Below are 19,277 nucleotides of genomic sequence, written 5' to 3'. Positions count from 1 at the left end.
GGCTTCCGGCTCTTCTTACGCCTAGCCAAACTACCCGTGTGCCCCCCCCAAAATTTTCTTGGGGGTGCCTCTCGTGCATCTCCTTCAGCGTGTCCACTCTGGCCTTGTACCACCGTCTCTCTGCCATGGCTGCCTCAATTTCCCACTGCGGGCGGCGATAATCCCCAGCCTGATGCCAGGGTCCGGCCCCGTCCAGAACTTCCTCCCAAGTCCACTTCTCCCGCCAGTCCAACTCGAACTCCGTCTGCTCCTTCCTCTGCTGCTTGGTCCTTTGGTGGTGGGTGATTCTGTCACACAATAAGTTGTACTCATCCTTAAAAATGTCGTACTGGAGAGAAGAGGACCAAAACGCAGCAGGTATGTGCAGGCTCATCTTGACTTTTATTCACTATCAAAATGAATGCCAAAATAACAAACAAGAAAACGAACGATAAACTGACAGTCTGCAAAGCATAGGCTCAACACAGAACAATCACCCACAAATAACACATACAAACACACCCTAATATATGGGACTCTCAATCAAAGGCAGATAGACAACACCTGCCTTCAACTGAGAGTCCCAACCCCAATCAACCAAACATAGAAACACACACACTAGACTAACCATAGAATTAACTAAACATAAACCAAAACCCGGAAATACTAAATCAAACACCCTTTACACAAACACACCACCCCGAACCACATAAAACAAATACCCCCTGCCACGCCCTGACCAAACTACAAAACAATTAACCTTATATACTGGCCAGGACGTGAGAATATTGCTCATAACTCAGTGGTGAATGTATTATAAGCTTTATTACTAATAAAATAAACTATATTTACAAAAGTATGAAGACACCCCTACAAATTAGTGGATTCAGATATATTTCAGCCACACCCATTGCTGACAGGTGTATACAATCGAGCACACAGCCACGCACTCTCCATAGACAAACATTGGCAGTAGAATGTCCTTACTGAAGAGCTCATTGACTATCAATATGGCACCATCATAGGATGCCGACTTTCCAACAAGTCAGTTTGAAAAATGTATGCGCTGCTAGAGATGCCCTGGTCAACTGTAAGTGCTATTTTTGTGAAGTGGAAAAGTCTAGGAGCAACAATGGCTCAGCCGCGAAGTGGTAGGTTACACAAGCTCACAGAACGGGACCAGGAGTGCTTAAGAGCGTAAAAATCTCACTTCCGAGTTCCACACTGCCTCTGGAAGTAATGTCAGCACAATAACTTTTGTCAGGAGCTTCATGAAATGGGTTTCCATAGCCAAGCAGCCGCACACAAGCCTAAGATCACAATGCGCAATGCCAAGTGGTGTAAAGCTCGCCGCCATTGGACCCTGGAGCAGTGGAAACGCGTTCTCTGGAGTGATGAATCACGCTTCACCATGTGATGATTCTGTGCTTCCAACTTTGTGGTAACAGTTTGGGGAAATCCCTTTCCTGTTTCAGCATGACAAAAAGTGAGGTCCATACAGAAATGGTTTGTCGAGATCGATGTGGAAGAACTTGACTGGCCTACACAGAGCCTTGACCTCAACCCCATCGAACACCTTTGGGATGAATTGGAACGCTGACTGCTAGCCAAGTCTAATCGCCCAACACTAATGCTCTTGTGGCTGAATGGAAGCAAGTCCCTGCAGCAATGTTCCAACATCTAGTGGAAAAAACTTAGAAGAGTGGAGGCTGTTATAGAAGCAAAGTTGGGACTCCACCAACTCCATATTAAAGCCCATGATTTTGGAACGAGATGTTTCGACGAGCAGTTGTCCACATACTTTGGGTCATGTAGAGTATATTGATTATACATACTGATAAGGACTCATTGCATACAAATGTGTCATCCTTTGCGATCAACTGATTCATTAATCTGATTCAAATTAGTCTAGACTTGACAGTTCATGCAGCTTTAGTATTCTGATCATTGACTTCCGAACGCATCATGGGTCTGGTAGCAGAGTCCGGTAGCAGAGAAAACAGTCTATGACTTTGGCGACTGGAGACTGACAATTTTATGGGCTTTCTTCTGACTTCTGACCAAATTGGATCTATGATCGTACGCTATCCATTTCTGTTTTTTGTATGCTATTATAATATATGACAATTAAACAACGATATGAGGCCACACCTGGCCATGATTACAGACACCTGTGTGTGTCTTTTAACACTATATAAATGAGTCATCCCGTAGTGTGTGTCATTTTACCCTGATGAAGACAACTTGCCTGTTGAAACGTAGGACATAAACATTTTTGCATCTGAGCTCCTAGAGTGTGCGGCCCAACTTAATTTTTTTTAAGTGTTCCACTCCGCTAGCCAGCACCTCGCCTAAATAGGTGTGCGTTTCTTTTGCCTCTAGACTTTCCTCTGACACTGCCTATTATATAGGTCCTGGATAGCAGGAAGCTTGGCCCCAGTTTTGTACTGGGCCATACACCCTACCCTTTGTAGCGCCTTAAGGTCACATGCCGAGCAGTTGCCATACCAGGCGGTGATGCAACCGGTCAGGATGCTCTCGATGGTGCAGCTGTAGAACTTTGAGGATCTGAGGACCCATGCCAAATCTTTATCAGTCTCCTGAGGGAGAAAAGGTGTTGTCGTGCCCTCTTAATGACTGTCTTGGTGTGTTTGGACCATGATAGGTCATTGGTGATGTGGACACCAAGGAATTTGAAACTGTCGACCCGCTCCACTACAACCCCGGTGATGTTAATGGGGGACTGTTCGGACCGCCTTTTCCTGTAGTACACGATCAGCTCCTTTGTCTTGCTCACATTGAGGGAGAGGTTGTTGTCCTGGCACCACACTGCCAGGTCTCTGACCTCCTCCCTATAGGCTGTCGTGTCATCAGAAACTTAATGATAGTGTTGGAGTCGTGGCTGGCCACACAATCGTGGGTGAACAGGGAGTACAGGAGGGGACTAAGCACACACTCCTGAGGGGACGCAGTTTTGAGGATCAGTGTGGCAGATGTGTTGTTGCCTACCCTTACCACCTGGGGCGACCTATCAGGAAGTCCAGGATCCAGTTGCAGAGGGAGGTGTTTAGTCCCAGGATCCTTAGCTTAGTGATGAGCTTTATGGGCACTATGGTGTTGAACGCTGAGCTGTAGTAAATGAACAGCATTCTTACATAGGTGTTCCTTTTGTGCAGGTGGGAAAGAGCAGTGTGGAGTGTGATTGAGATTGCGTCATCTGTGGATCTGTTGGGGCGGTATGCGAATTGGAGTTGGTCTAGGGTATCTGGGAGGATGCTTTTAATGTGAGCCATGACCAGCCTTTCAAAACACTTCATGGCTACCGATGTGCTACAAAGCAACAATCATTTAGGCAGGTTACCTTCGCTTCCTTGGGCACAGGGACTATGGTGGTCTGCTTGAAACATGTAGGTATTACAGACTCGGTCAGGGAGAGGTTGAAAATGTCAGTGAAGACACTTACCAGTTGGTCCGTGCATGCTTTGAGTACACGTCCTGGTAATCCATCTGGCCCCGCGGCTTTGTGAATGTTGACCTGTTTAAAGGTCTTGCTCACATCGGCTACCGAGAGCATTATCACACAGTCATCCAGAACAGCTGGTGCTCTCATGCATGCTTCAGTGTTGCTTGCCTCAAAGCGAGAATAAAAGTCATTTAGCTCATCTGGTAGGCTTGCGTCACTGGGCAGCTCGCATCTGGGTTTCCCTTTATAGTCCGTAATAGTTTTCTAGCCCTGCCACATCCGACGAGCACCAGAGCTGGTGAAGTAGGATTCAATCTTAACTCTGTATTGATACTTTGCTTGTTTGATAGTTAGTCTGAGGGCATAGCGGGATTTCTTATAGGCATCAGGATTAGTGTCCCGCTCCTTGAAAGCGGCAGCTCTAGCCTTTAGCTTGATGAGGATGTTGCCTGTAATCCATGGCTTCTGGTTGGGATATCTACGTACGGTCACTGAGGAGACGACGTCATCATTGCACTTATTGATGATTCCAATGACTGTGGTGGTATACTTCTCAATGCCATGTAACCTCTCTTGGGTAGGGGGCAGTATTTTCACGTCAGGATGAAAAGCGTGCCAAAAGTAAACTGCCTGTTACTCAGGCCCAGAATATGAATATGCATATAATTGGTAGTATTGGATAGAAAAAAACTCTGTTAACATAATGTCTGTGAGTATAACAGAACTGATATGGCAGGCGAAACACCAAGGACAAACCATCCCCCCCAAAAAATTCAGCCGACCACTATTTTCAATGGCTGTCACTTTTATTATAAGGCAAAATCCTCCCAGATTGCAGTTCCTAGGGCTTCCACTAGATGTCAGCAGTGTTTAGAAAGAGTTTCAGGCTGGTTTTTGGAAAAATGAGCCAGAAATTGTAGTTTTTGTAGGTGGCTCCCATTTTGGCTGTAGTGTTTCCAAGCGTGTGAATGAGAGCGAGTTTTTGGTATTTTTCTCAGGTAAAGACAATAACGATTCTCCGTCTTAAATTGTATTGTTATTTACGTATTAGGGTACCTGAGGTTTGATTATAAACGTTGTTTGACTTGCTTGGAAAAGTTTATTAGTAACGTTTGGGATTCATTTTGTATGCATTTTGATGGAGGGAAACTGGGTGGATTACTGACTGAAGCTTACCAGCTAAACTGAGTTTTTATGGATATAAAGAAGGACATTATCGAACAAAAGTACCATTTGTGATGTAACCGGGACCTTTTGGAGTGCCAACAGAATAAGATCATCAAAGGTAAGGCATTTATTTTTTCGCTATTTCTGACTTTCGTGTCACACCTGCCTGGTTGAAATATGTTTTTCATGCTTTTGTATGCTGGGCGCTGTCCTCAGATAATCGCATGGTGTGCTTTCGCCGTAAAGCCATTTTGAAATCTGACACAGCGGCTGGATTAAAAAGAAGTTAAGCTTTATTTTGATGTATTACACTTGTGATTTTATGGAAGTTAAATATTTATATTTCTGTAGTTTGAATTTCGGGACTCTACCGTCCCACCTGTCCATAAGAAGTTAACACAGTGATGTGTGATTAGTCCCCTTCTGTACTCCCTGTTCATCCACGACTGTGTGGCCATGCACAACTCCAACACCATTATCAAGTTCACAGACGACATGATGGTAGTAGGCCTGATCACCGGCGACGATGAGTCAGCCTACAGGGAGGAGCTTATCATGGACTACAGGAAAAGGTGGGGCGAGTGCACCCCATCCACATTGACAGGGCAGCGGTGGAGCAGGTAGACAGCTTCAAGTTCCTCAGTGTCCAAATCACTAAAGACTTAAAATGGTCCAAAAACACATGTACAGTCGTGAAGCATCTTTTCCCCCACAGGAGGATGAAAACTTTTGTCATGGGCCCTCAAATCTTCAAAAGGATCTACAGCTGTACCATCAAGAGCGCATTGACCGGCTGCATCACTGCTTGGTATGGCAATTACATCGCCCTCAATCGCATGGCGTTACAGAGGTTTGTGCGGACAGCCCAGCACATCACTGGGTCCATCCAGGACCTCTAGATCAGGCGGTATGAAAAGACTCTACACACCCACTCACATACAAGCTGCTGTTACTCTGTTTATCTTATATCCTGTTGCCTAGTCACCTTACCCCTATACATACCTGCCTCCAATCACTCCAGTATCCCTGCACATGTACTGTAAATATGGTATTGGAACTGACATTAAAAAATTTATTGTATATGCTATGCTTACTCACTAAATAACTTACTACTTACATAATCGTGTATTTCATGTTTCCTATTCTTATTTTTTTCTGGTAATACATTGTTATTGATTATTGCATTGTTCGGTTTTGAGTTTGCATGAAAGGCGTTTCACTGTACTTGTCCATGTGACATTGAAAATTGAAACTTGAAACTTGATATAAGCCATCAGACTTTTATCTCTAACTTTGGAATGCTACAGGCTATCAACTCAGTTCCAATTTCATCTAAAAGATGAGACTCTGAACTTGGTATAGAGAAATTGACTGAAAGCTAAATATTTATTTACATTTTTTTTTTTTTAAGTTATAGTTGCTCCAACGCCCCCCAGGGGCCAAATCTGGGGTGGCTCTTCCTCTGTGCCAAATGTCATGCTTTTATCCCAAGGTTTAACTAGTGAGTTCACATTTTCATCTTAACCGTGCACCGCTAGTTTACATTCCGCATCCCAGGCCTGGGAACAACATCATGAAGTGGCTGAAACCCAAACCAGCATCATCTTCTGCTGCACCCTGGTTCAGGTGTTCAGGAGGTTCTGGCTCATCGCTGCCCCCCCCCTACCCCTCCAGAAACACCCAGGACCAACACTCGAAGATCATTCTGAGTGCGGTGTGGGCTCCCAACTGGCCTTCTGGTGCATTCTGGGATACATCGGCCTTTTGGTCTCTCTGTGCTTAATCCTGGTCCGCCTGGCCCGAAAACTGCTGGGCAAATTTCAACGAGGACAAGTTCATCACCTTCTGCACGCTGATCTTCTGTGCCATGTGGATCTTCTTCATTCTTGCCTACGTCAGCTCTCCTGGGAAGTACACAGTAGCTGTAGAGATCTTTGCCATCCTGGCCTCCAGCTTTGGGCTACTGTTCTGTCTGTTTCCTCGGAAGTGTTGCATCATCCTCCTGAAGCCAGAGAAGAACACGAAACAACATCTCATAGGGAATAAAAAGTTGTGAATGAATAATGAAAAATGTATTGTTGAATTTCTAATTGCTCCTTTAGAAAGTATTTACACCCCTTGAATTTTTTCACATTTTGTTGGGTTATTGAGATTTTGTGACACTGACCTACACACAAATCCGTAACGGCTCTCGCTATTTGATTGTATGGATGGATCCACAGCTTTGAAGTCAACTAGCAAAATGTTCACCTTGCAAAGGAATCCTGGGGTCCGACCTGTGCAGGGAAGAGGATCAGCATCTACCCAGACCTGAGTGCCGATGTCACACCTTGATCTGTTTCACCTGTCCTTGTGCTTGTCTCCACCCCCTCCAGGTGTTACCCATTTCCCCATTATCCCCTGGGTGTTGTGGCAAATCTCTTCAAGATTAGGAGCGTTTGTCATTCCAGAATGAGAGTTATTTCTTACAGGACAGTACCTGTGTGTTTGTTTCTCCATCCTGGTCCACCCAGAACGCAGGCGAGGTAAAGGATAGCAGGGATCGGTACACGAATCAGGTTCTCGGTAGGTCCAGGACCAAACGCCAACAGGTAAGTCCAAACAGTCCAGCTCATACACGGTAAATCCAGCCGATATACACTGCTCAAAAAAATAAAGGGAACACTAAAATAACACATCCTAGATCTGAATGAATGAAATAATCGTATTAAATTCTTTTTTGTTTACATAGTTGAATGTGCTGACAACAAAATCACACAAAAATAATCAATGGAAATCCAATTTATCAACCCATGGAGGTCTGGATTTGGAGTCACACTCAAAATTAAAGTGGAAAACCACACTACAGGCTGATCCAACTTTGCTGTAATGTCCTTAAAACAAGTCAAAATGAGGCTCAGTAGTGTGTGTGGCGTCCACGTGCCTGTATGACCTCCCTACAACGCCTGGGCATGCTCCTGATGAGGTGGTGGATGGTCTCCTGAGGGATCTCCTCCCAGACCTGGACTAAAGCATCCGCCAACTCCTGTGGTGCAACGTGGCGTTGGTGGATGGAGTGAGACATGATGTCCCAGATGTGCTCAATTGGATTCAGGTCTGGGGAACGGGCAGGCCAGTCCATAGCATCAATGCCTTCCTCTTGCAGGAACTGCTGACACACTCCAGCCACATGAGATCTAGCATTGTCTTGCATTAGGAGGAACCCAGGGCCAACCGCACCAGCATATGGTCTCACAAGGGGTCTGAGGATCTCATCTCGGTACCTAATGGCAGTCAGGCTACCTCTGGCGAGCACATGGAGGGCTGTGCGGCCCCCCAAAGAAATGTCACCCCACACCATGACTGACCCACCGCCAAACCGGTCATGCTGGAGGATGTTGCAGGCAGCAGAACGTTCTCCACGGCGTCTCCAGACTCTGTCACGTCTGTCACATGTGCTCAGTGTGAACCTGCTTTCATCTGTGAAGAGCACAGGGCACCAGTGGCGAATTTGCCAATCTTGGTGTTTTCTGGCAAATGCCAAACGTCCTGCACGGTGTTGGGCTGTAAGCACAACCCCCACCTGTGGACGTCGGGCCCTCATACCACCCTCATGGAGTCTGTTTCTGACCGTTTGAGCAGACACATACACATTTGTGGCCTGCTGGAGGTCATTTTGCAGGGCTCTGGCAGTGCTCCTCCTTGCACAAAGGCGGAGGTAGCGGTCCTGCTGCTGGGTTATTGCCCTCCTACGGCCTCCTCCACGTCTCCTGATGTACTGGCCTGTCTCCTGGTAGCGCCTCCATGCTCTGGACACTACGCTGACAGACACAGCAAACCTTCTTGCCACAGCTCGCATTGATGTGCCATCCTGGATGAGCTGCACTACCTGAGCCACTTGTGTGGGTTGTAGACTCCGTCTCATGCTACCACTAGAGTGAAAGCACCGCCAGCATTCAAAAGTGACCAAAACATCAGCCAGGAAGCATAGGAACTGAGAAGTGGTCTGTGGTTACCACCTGCAGAACCACTCCTATATTGGGGGTGTCTTGCTAATTGCCTATAATTTCCACCTGTTGTCTATTCCATTTGCACAACAGCATGTGAAATTTATTGTGAATCAGTGTTGCTTCCTAAGTGGACAGTTTGATTTCACAGAAGTGTGATTGACTTGGAGTTACATTGTGTTGTTTAAGTGTTCCCTTTATTTTTTTGAGCAGTATATATCATCTCTTTCTCTGTGGTTCACAAATCCTTCCAGCCCTTTCTCTCTCTCTTCCTGGTTTGTCTTTACCCTTTATCTGTGGGTCGGCCCCACCTTCTGAGGGTTGCCCTTGCTTCTGGGAATTGTAGTTTTGGCAGTCGGCCATTTTTTGATCTGCAGTTCTGATCGGGGTGGCCAGTTTAGTGATAGGGCAGAGCCCGTTTATTGGTTCTGCTCTCATATATCTGCCATTTATCACTCGACCCCCTTCTTTGCCACACATCTCTCCCCCTAGATCCGACCCCCTAGGTCGGACTACCGCAGCAAAATATGCGTGCATGCAGGGTAACCCATCCACATTTCCCATTCCCTTCCCTGCTCTGTGTTTTAAGTCAAAGTGAAACGTTTGGAGACTCAAAAACCACCACATCAGCCGAGCGTTCTTCTCTTTTGCCCTATGCATCCAGGTGAGTGGGGCATGGTCACTGAGAAAGGTGAAGTAGCGCCCCAGCAGGTAGTATTTCAGGGTTTCTAGAGCCCACTTTACTGCCAGCGCCTCTTTCTCAACAACTGAGTAGTTGGTCTCCCGTGGTTCCAGCTTCCTGCTTAAAAACAGGATGGGGTGTTCCACCCCTTCTACCTCTTGGGATAGCATCGCTCCCAAGCCGACCCCTGAGGCATCCGTCTGAACCACTCTCTCAAAGTCTAGTGCCACCAGCACTGGATTACAGCAGAGAGCCTCCTGTAATGTCCTAAATGCTTTGGTGGCCCTTTCATCCAATTTGACCATGTTTGGCCCTCTGGCTCTAGTCATGTCGGTGAGTGGGGCGGCCACTGTGGCATAACTTGAGATGAACTTCCGGTAGTAACCGGTCAGCCCTAGGAAGGCTCGAATCTGCTTCTTATTTACTGGTTTCGCCCATTCTCTAATTGCCTCCACCTTCTTACGTTGGGGTTTGACATCTAGACGTTCCGCTAGCGGAACACCACTCCAATATCCAATGATAAGGCGTGGCGCGAAATACAAACTCCTCAAAATTGAAGTTTTCAAACATATGATTATTTTACACCATTTTAAAGACAAGACTCTCCTTTATCTAACCACACTGTCCGATTTCAAAAAGGCTTTACAATGAAAGCAAAACATTAGATTATGTCAGCAGTGTACCCAGCCTGAAATAATCAGACATTATAGATACAGAACTCCTCTATGCACTCGATATGTCCAATTTTAAAATAGCTTTTTGGTGAAAGCACATTTTGCAATATTCTAAGTACATAGCCCAGCCATCACGGGCTAGCTATTTAGACACCCGGCAAGTTTAGCCTTCACCAAAATCAGATTTACTATTATAAAAGTTTGATTACCTTTTGTTGTCTTCGTTAGAATGCACTCCCAGGACTGCTACTTCAATAACAAATATTGGTTTGGTCCCAAATAATCCATCGTTATATCCGAATAGCAGCGTTTTGTTCGTGCGTTCCAGAAACTATCCGAAATGGTAAATCAGGGTCGCGCGCATGGCGCAATTCGTGACAAAAAAAATCTAAATATTCCATTACCGTACTTCGAAGCATGTCAACCGCTGTTTAAAATCAATTTTTATGCAATTTATCTCGTAAAAAAGCGATAAAATTCCGAACGGGAATCTCCTTTTCGGCAAACAGAGGAAAAATCACAAAGACGGGGGCCGGCCAGGGCACGCGCCTAAGCCCACAGTCCCTTGATCGGCCACTTGAGAAAGGCGATAATGTGTTTCAGCCTGGGGCTGGGATGACGACATTCAGGTTTTTCCCGGGCTCTGAGCGCCCATGGAAGACGTAGGAAGTGTCACGTTAGAGCAGAGATCCTTTGTAAAAGATAGAGATGGCAAAGAAGTTCAAGAAATGGTCAGACAGGCCACTTCCTGTAAAGGAATCTCTCAGGTTTTGACCTGCCATTTGAGTTCTGTTATACTCACAGACACCATTCAAACAGTTTTAGAAACTTTGGAGTGTTTTCTATCCAAAGCCAATAATTATATGCATATTCTAGTTACTGGGCAGGAGTAGTAACCAGATTTAAATCGGGTACATTTTTTTTATCCAGCCGTGTCAATACTGCCCCCTAGCCCTAACAGGTTAACCTACCTCTGCTCTTTACTCCGCTTCTTGGTCTTCTTGTGGTGGGTAATTCTGTTACGGCTGTCGTGAGAGAGAGTAGACCAAGGTGCAGCTGAGTTAGTGTTCATCATTGAATATTTAATAGCAGAAAGAACACTATACAAAAATAAGAAAACCGACAACCAAACAGTCCTGTCAGGTGCAAACACTAACAGAAACAGAAACAATTACCCACAAAACCCCAACGGAAAAACAGGCACTTATGTGTGACTCCCAATCAGCAACAACACTCTACAGCTGTGCCTGATTGGAAGCCACAAGGCCAAAATCAATGAAACAAACTAACATAGAAAAATGCACATAGAACGCCCACCCAATGTAACACCCTGGCCTAACCAAAATGAAGAACAAAAAACCCCTCTCTATGTCCAGGGCGTTACACCAACTCTAGTTTTGACAAGTCTGTTAGCACATCTACTTTGTGCATGACACAAGTCATTTTTCCAACAATTGTTTACAGACAGATTATTTCACTCATAATTCACAGTATCACAATTGCAAAGGGTCAGAAGTGTACATACACTAAGTTGACTGTGCCTTTCAACAGCTTGGAAAATTCCAGAAAATGATGACATGGCTTTAGAAGCTTCTAATAGGCTAATTGTCATACTTTGAGTCAATTGGAGGAGTACCTGTGAATGTATTTCAAGGCCTACCTTCAAACTCAGTGCCTCTTTGCTTGACATCATGTGAAAATCAAATTAAATCAGCCAAGACCACAGAAAAAAAAATGGTAGACCTCCACAAGTCTGGTTCATCCTTGGGAGCAATTTCCAAATGCCTGAAAGTACCACGTTCATCTGTACAAACAATAGTACGCAGTATAAACACCATGGGACCACGCAGGCGTCATACCGCTCAGGAAGAAGACGCGTTCCGTCTCCTAGAGATTAATGTACTTTGGTGTGAAAAGTGCAAATCAATCCCAGAACAACAGCAAAGGACCTTGTGAAGATGCTGGAGGGAACAGATACGAAAGTATCTATATCCACAGTAAAACAAGTCCTCTATCAACTTAACCTGAAAGGCCGCTTAGCAAGGAAGAAGCCACTGCTCCAAAACAGCCATAAAAATGCCAGACAATGGTTTGCAACTGCAAATGGGGACAAAGATCTTGACCATCGTTATGTTTGGAGAAAAAAGGAGGAGGCTTGCAAATCGAAGAACACCATCCCAACAGCGAAGCACGGGGGGTGGCAGCATCATGTTGTGGGGTTGCTTTGCTGCAGGAGGAACTGGTGCACTTCACAAAACAGATGGCATCATGAGGATGGAAAATTATGTGGATATATTGAAGCAACAGCTCAAGACATCAGTCAGGAAGTTAAAGCTTGGTCGCAAATGGGTCTTCCAAATGGACAGTGACCCCAAGCAATCTTCCAAAGTTGTTGCAATAATGGCCTAAGGACAACAAAGTCAAGGTATTGGAGTGGCCATCACAAAGCTCTGACCTCAATGCAATAGAAAATTTGTGGGCTGAACGTAAAAAGCGTTTGCGAGCTAGGAGGCATACAAACCTGATTCAGTTACAACAGCTCTGTCAGGAGGAATGGGCCAAAATTCACCCAACTTATTGTGGAAAGCTTGTTGAAGGCTACCCAAAACGTTTGACAAAAGTTAAACAACTTGAAGGCAATGCTACCAAATACAAATTGAGTGTATGTAAACTTCTGACCCACTGGGAATGTGATGATAGAAATAAAAGCTGAAATAAATAATTTACTATTATTCTGACTTTTCACATTCTTAAAATAAAGTGGTGATCCTTAGTGACCTAAGACAGGGAATTTTAACTTGGAATAAATGTCAGGAATTTTGAAAAATTGAGTTTAAATGTATTTGGCTAAGGTGAATGCAAACTTCCGACTTCAACTGTAAGTGAGGCAACGTGCCAAGAGGGCTAGACTGTAGGGGAAATACAAGAGAGGAAGCATAACAAGAGGACTAGATATTTGAATAAATACTGTGTATTGCCAGCGTGCCAAGAGGACTAGACTGTAGAAGAAATATAAGAGATGCTCATGGTTATTGTGTGTCTAATGTGTGTTTACAGTCAATTTAATTCTGATGTTGTTGCATACACTCTCTGTAGATGAAAGAAGCAGGACCAGGCTGGGTGAGCAGAGCAGTCTCTAACCCCTCCCTCTTTGGCATGGCCATACCCACAGCGTGGCCCCCAGAGGAATCCCAACAGAGGTACGGTGGGTATTTAACCCAGAGTAGAGAGGTAACCTAACCTATGTGGGTCTGTGTGGCGCTGTGCTACCCCATACCTTCTACACATCAGGGGAATGAGGCTCTCTCTGGTTCCTGCTCTGGATCCAAGTCTGGCTGGTAGTCTGGTTCTACTACATCTAGCTGTGGTGGCTGGTGGGCTTGCCTTGCTCTCGTCTGCCTCTGCCTCTGGGCTGGAGTCTGTCAGATGCAGGCTCCAAGGCACACCTCGTACTCCGGTGTTCTCCCAGGACGGGGACTTTATCATCGGGGGTGTTTTCTCCTTCCATTACTTTATGAAAACTATGGATCACAGCTACACCAGCCTGCCTGAGCCCCTGCAGTGCACAGGGAGGTCAGTGAGCGCAAGAGGGAACAGGGGACAGGACTGTGGCTGTGTGATGGTAGACAGATACATTTTGTTATAAAGACAGAGAATCAGTGTGTTTAATGATCGGTAAACAGTGTGTTTAAAGACCTATAAACAATGTGTTTAAAGAGACAAACATTGTTTTAAAGACAGATAAACAGTTTTTTAAAGACAGATAAACAGTGTTTTAAAGACAGATAAACAGTGCGTTTAAAGACAGATAAAAAGTGTGTTTGTGTCTGAGAGAGTAGGTAAAGACTATTGTTGCAAAGGATCACATTTTCAATTGCAAGCTATCCTACAATGTCCTCAATTACAGACAATAAAAGTGTAGGCATATAGATGGTATGGAAAATAATACTAGATATTTGTCTGTTTGCATTTGTAACATTCTATAGGCTAGTTTATGATTCATCAGGAGCTGCTCACTGACCCATCTTCTATTTACAGCATGGATTCCCGTGAGTTGCGCTTCTCGCGCGCCATGGTCTTCGCAGTTGAGGAGATAAACAACAGTTCATACCTTCTACCGGGTGTCACGCTTGGTTATCAAGTGCACGACTCCTGCAACTCGGTCCCTATGGCCGTGAAAGTGGCCTTCCAGCTGGCTAACGGCCTGGATCCCATGTTTGATACCGGAGAACAGTGCTCGGGGTCGGCTACAGTGACAGCTATCGTGGGGGAGTCTGCCTCCACACCTACCATCAGCATGTTGCGCATCATCGGCCCATTCGGCATTCCTCAGGTAAACTCCTGTAGAAAGAAATCATTCAGCTTATTTTAATTTACTGTATTCCTAGTTTATATTCTCCTCTCTTTCAGGAATGAGTTCAACTTTTAATATACTGAAATCCTACTGTATATTCTCCTCTCCTTCAGGAATGAGTTCAACTTTTAATTCACTGTATTCCAGCTGTATTCTCCTCTATTTCAGGAATATACATTTCTGAGTGAAGTTATGTGTAGAAAGGTATTTGAACATAGACTGAGGAATATGAGTCTGGAGAACGTCTGGAGGCATTAAAACATGATCTGAGGACTATCTTTCATAGGCTAGGTTGTTATGGAGACCAGAGATTGGTGTCACACTTTTGTGTATCCTTTTCAACCTGGCCTAATGAAAAACAATGAATTGGCTAATTCTTATTAATGTCTCCCTAACATCAAACTACATAGATAAATAAAAAAGCAGGAAGTAGCCAATACATTAGAGTTGTTAGGCCGACATGATGTTCTTTTTAATGTTTTCGACTGTCTGTTTCTACCCAGGTGAGCCACTATGCCAGCTGTGAGTGTCTGAGTGATAAGAAACAGTATCCAACCTTCTTCAGAACCATCCCCAGTGACCAGTTCCAGGCTGCCGCTCTGGCCCACCTCGTCAGGCACTTCGGCTGGACCTGGATTGGGGCGGTCCGTTCCGACTCTGACTACGGTAATAACGGTATGGCGGCTTTCCTACAGGCAGCACAAGAGGAAGGCATCTGTGTGGAGTATTCTGAAGCCTTCTCCCTTACCAACCCACTCAGCAAAGTGCAACGGGTGGCCGACGTGATCCGCAGGTGATCCATGATTACTTGTGAACTTTTCATTCACACAAATGCAAGACTATATTTATAAATAATTCTATTGTTGTTAATTTCGCTTTGTTCCCAAAGCTGATCTATGAGACCAACATGATTTGCATATCTTAAGCTTGTCAAAGGTGTTGATTAATACTAATGTTCATGTTCACTTCTCTGAGACATTCCAATGAATGACAAACATGACCAGCATATTAAGGATATGATACAATCATGTTCCCCAGCTCCACAGCCCGGGTGGTGGTTGCATTCGTATCCGCTTGGGACATGAGAACCCTGCTGGAGGAGATGGACCGCCTGCCCTCTCCACCCCGCCAGTGGATCGGGACTGAGTCCTGGGTCACTGACCCAGATATGCTGCGCTTCGGCCTGTGTGCCGGGGCCATCGGATTTGGCATCCAACGCTCTGTCATCCCCGGCTTCAGGGATTTCCTCCTGGACCTCTCCCCACAGAAGGTGTCCAACTCTCCCATGTTCACTGAGTTCTGGGAGGGAGCCTTTGGCTGTAGGCTGGGGATAGGTATCTATCTATCTATCTATCTATCTATCTATCTATCTATCTATCTATCTATCTATCTATCTATCTATCTATCTATCTATCTATCTATCTATCTATCTATCTATCTATCTATCTATCTATCTATCTATCTATCTATCTATCTATCTATCTATCTATCTATCTATCTATCTATCTATCTATCTATCTATCTATCTATCTATCTATCTATCTATCTCTCTATCTATCTACTCTACTCTACTCTACTCTACTCTACTCTACTCTACTCTACTCTACTCTGTCTATCTGTCTATCTGTCTGTAGGGACCTCCTCTACAGGTGTTGGGGTTGAGGAGAAGGTGTGTGATGGCAGTGAGGATATACAGCATCTACAGGCCCCCTACACAGATACATCTCAGCTGCGTATCACTAACATGGTGTATAAAGCTGTTTATGCCATAGCACACGCCATCCACAGCATTGTTTGTGAAGAGAGAGAAAACTCCACTGTGAACTGTGACAAAAACCTTAATGTGAAGCCAACACAGGTGAATGACAAGTCTGTAGTAACATTTCCTGATGAGTATGTTTATTTAAACTACATGTATGAAGGCCTATGAGTTCTCATTATACTTTACAACTTGTTCTGAAGTAAAGCATCTGATAAATATGAGTTGTTATTAATGTTCTGATTTCTCTCTCTCCCTCTCTCCATCTCTCTTCCTTTCTCTCCATTTCTCTCTGTCCATCTTTCTTCCTCTCTCTCCATCTCTCATCTCTCTCTTCCCCTCTCTCCATCTTTCTCTCCATCTCTCTTCCCCTCACTCATCTATCTCTTCCCTTATCCTCATCTCTCTTCACCTCTCTCCTACTCTCTCATCCCCTCCCTCTCTCCCTTGCCCTTCCAAACCCCAGGTCCTGGAGAGATTGAGGAGGGTGAACTTCTCTCGTAATGGGTACCAGGTGTCTTTCGATGCCAACGGGGACCCAGTGGCCACCTATGAGCTGATCAACTGGCACATGCGGGATAGTGGGAAGATCGACTTTGTGACAGTGGGGCGCTATGATGCGTCCCTGCCTCCTGACCAGAGGCTTGACATCGAGAGGGAAATCACCTGGTTAAAGAACAGTACACAAGTACCTGTGTCAGTGTGCAGTGAGAGCTGTCCCTCAGGCACTCGTAAGGCTGTACAGAAAGGAAAGCCTGTATGCTGTTATGACTGTATCCAATGTGCAGAGGGAGAGATCAGTAATAACACAGGTAGGACAATAGGAATAGTTGGCATAAAATGTGTAGTAATTTCTATCATGGTTAACTAAGTAGTGGTATATTCATATTACCAGCACTACAAAGGTAGTGTCTGTCAATCATGTTCCTGTTCTTATTATCTCATGTAAGCTGCACATTAATTCAACATTCTTTATAGTAAACTGACAAAGTGCAGCATTGTGGTACATGTATTGTAAATAAATTAAACCTGAATCTGTTATTATTTGTCTGTCATTTGATGTCTGTTGTTTTTCCTGGTCAGATTCTTCAGACTGTCTGATCTGTCCCGAGGAGTACTGGCCCAACGCTGAGAGAGACCGCTGTATCCTTAAGCCTGTGGAGTTCCTGTCCTTCCACGAGGTCCTCGGAATCATCCTGACCGCCTGCTCTGTGGGCGGGGCATGTCTGGCCATCGCCACGGCAACCATATTTTACCGCCACCGAACTTCGGCCATCGTCAGGGCCAACAACTCTGAGCTGAGCTTCCTGCTGCTCTTCTCCTTGACTCTGTGTTTTCTGTGTTCTCTTACCTTCATTGGCCGGCCTTCTGAATGGTCCTGTATGCTGCGCCACACAGCGTTCGGGATTACCTTCGTCCTCTGCATCTCTTGTGTTCTGGGGAAAACAATAGTGGTGTTGATGGCCTTCAGGGCTACGCTTCCAGGCAGTAATGTCATGAAATGGTTTGGCCCTCCACAGCAGAGATTGACTGTAGTGTTCTTCACGTTTGTCCAGGCTTTGATATGCACTCTGTGGTTGGTCCTGTCCCCTCCCTTCCCCATTAAAAACCTCACTACCTACAAGGAAAAGATCATTCTAGAGTGTGATGTGGGTTCAGCTATTGGTTTCTGGGCTGTGTTGGGATATATAGGACTCCTGTCTCTCTTGTGCTTTGTGCTGGCTTTTCTGGCTAGGAAGCTGCCTGATAACTTCAATGAGGCCAAATTCATCACCTTCAGCATGCTCATATTCTGTGCAGTCTGGATCACCTTTATCCCAGCTTATGTCAGCTCTCCTGGGAAGTTGACTGTAGCTGTGGAGATCTTTGCCATCATCACCTCTAGCTTTGGGTTGTTCTTTCTATTATTTGTTCCTAAATGCTTTATTATTCTGTTCAGGCCGGAGAAGAACACCAAGAAACACCTTATGGAGAAGACATCCAATGATATACGTTATTAAGAAATGATTGAGGGGAAAAAACATTGTAACATTCAGTTATATGGTTTATTGTACAGTTAGGTACGACTACTCTGACAGAGATCACCAACAATTTAGCAGATAATTATTGGTAACATTGTAACTAGTAACATGACACAGGTTCACTTGAGATATTCCAATGTTATGAGAGATTGTTCAAATCTAGTGTTAAAATCTAATTTGACCTGCTAAATGATGTGATTAGCAGTAGCCTACAGAGTGGAACCACTTCCATGTTGTTGGAGAAAAACTTTATTCCTATATGAATTGATATAACATTGAAGTGAATGTGTTCAATTGCTATTCTAATTCATTGTAGTAAGTACTATAATAATATAATTTAATAAACATTTTCAGATATATTGGTGTGTTGTCAATGATTGCTTGGCCTGTCAATCCACATTTGTTAGATACCTTGTTTTTTATATTCATTGCATTTTATTAATTACAGATCACAAATAAACCAAGCACATTTTTGCAAACACTTGACCAGTGATGGTCAGTCTTCTCATGCTTACATCACCTACTAGAGCAGTTAGTTAAGACACACACTGTTCAAGAAGCCAAATAGTTTCTAGTGCAATGTAGAGTACTTCAATTTCTATTTATTTAACAAGTCATTTAAGACCAATTTCTTATTTACAATCACAGACCACCCCAGCAGAACCCTAACACGGACGACGCTGAGCCAATTGTGCGTCGCCCTACGGGCCTCCCAATCACGGCCGGTTGTGATGCAGCCCGGAATCGAGCCAGGGTCTGTAGTGACACCTCTAGCACTGATATGCAGGGCCTTAGACCGCTGCACCACTCTGGAGCACAGGAACTGTAGTGGGGAGCAACCATTATGAGCTGTGGTTATGAGTAACACTTAACACCAAGTTGTTCTTTACTTGTAGGACCAGTCAAACGTTAGAACACACCTACTCATTCAAGGGGTTTTCTTCAACCGTCCTCCGTCGGACGTCGGAGCAGACGCTTTTACTAGCCCTGGGCTACTAACTTTAAACGCCGCGTCGCCCGCGTGCTAGCGTAGTAACGACTACTCCGCGGCTTCCCTGTTCCATCTATGGCTGCCCCCTGGACCCTATGATCACTTGGCTACATAGCTGATGCCTGCTGGACTGTCCATTAATCACTGTGCTCCATTCTGTTTATTTTTTTTGTTTATCTGTCGGCCCCAGCCGCGAACTCA

At 44.8% G+C, this 19,277-nt stretch overlaps 1 protein-coding gene across 1 annotated transcript; it reads left to right on the top strand.

Moving 5' to 3' along the window:
- Window positions 1-13,210: 13,210 nt before the first annotated feature.
- LOC106609098 (extracellular calcium-sensing receptor) lies at window positions 13,211-18,353 on the top strand. Its single transcript, XM_082956478.1, has 7 exons — window positions 13,211-13,524; window positions 13,990-14,284; window positions 14,809-15,098; window positions 15,344-15,639; window positions 15,955-16,163; window positions 16,531-16,876; window positions 17,148-18,353. Exons 1-7 carry the CDS (start codon window positions 13,247-13,249, stop codon window positions 18,062-18,064), a joined length of 2,631 nt encoding a protein of 876 aa, XP_082812604.1. The 5' UTR covers window positions 13,211-13,246; the 3' UTR covers window positions 18,065-18,353.
- Window positions 18,354-19,277: the final 924 nt, after the last annotated feature.

The sequence above is a fragment of the Salmo salar genome, chromosome 09 (assembly GCF_965601325.2).
Source record: "Salmo salar chromosome 09, fSalSal1, whole genome shotgun sequence".
NCBI classification, from domain to species: domain Eukaryota; kingdom Metazoa; phylum Chordata; class Actinopteri; order Salmoniformes; family Salmonidae; genus Salmo; species Salmo salar.
The sequence above is the reverse complement of the archived record's forward strand: the minus strand, read 5'-3'. Positions and strand labels throughout refer to the sequence as shown.

What these genes read in the sequence shown, in the direction of transcription:
- LOC106609098 (XM_082956478.1), top strand. Translation starts at nt 13,247, where the DNA reads ATGAGGCTCTCTCTGGTTCCTGCTCTGGATCCAAGTCTGGCTGGTAGT. An exon ending in CCCCTGCAGTGCACAGGGAG is followed by an intron (nt 13,525 to 13,989) that starts GTCAGTGAGCGC and finishes TTCTATTTACAG; the next exon opens with CATGGATTCCCGTGAGTTGC. An exon ending in GTGGCCGACGTGATCCGCAG is followed by an intron (nt 15,099 to 15,343) that starts GTGATCCATGAT and finishes CATGTTCCCCAG; the next exon opens with CTCCACAGCCCGGGTGGTGG.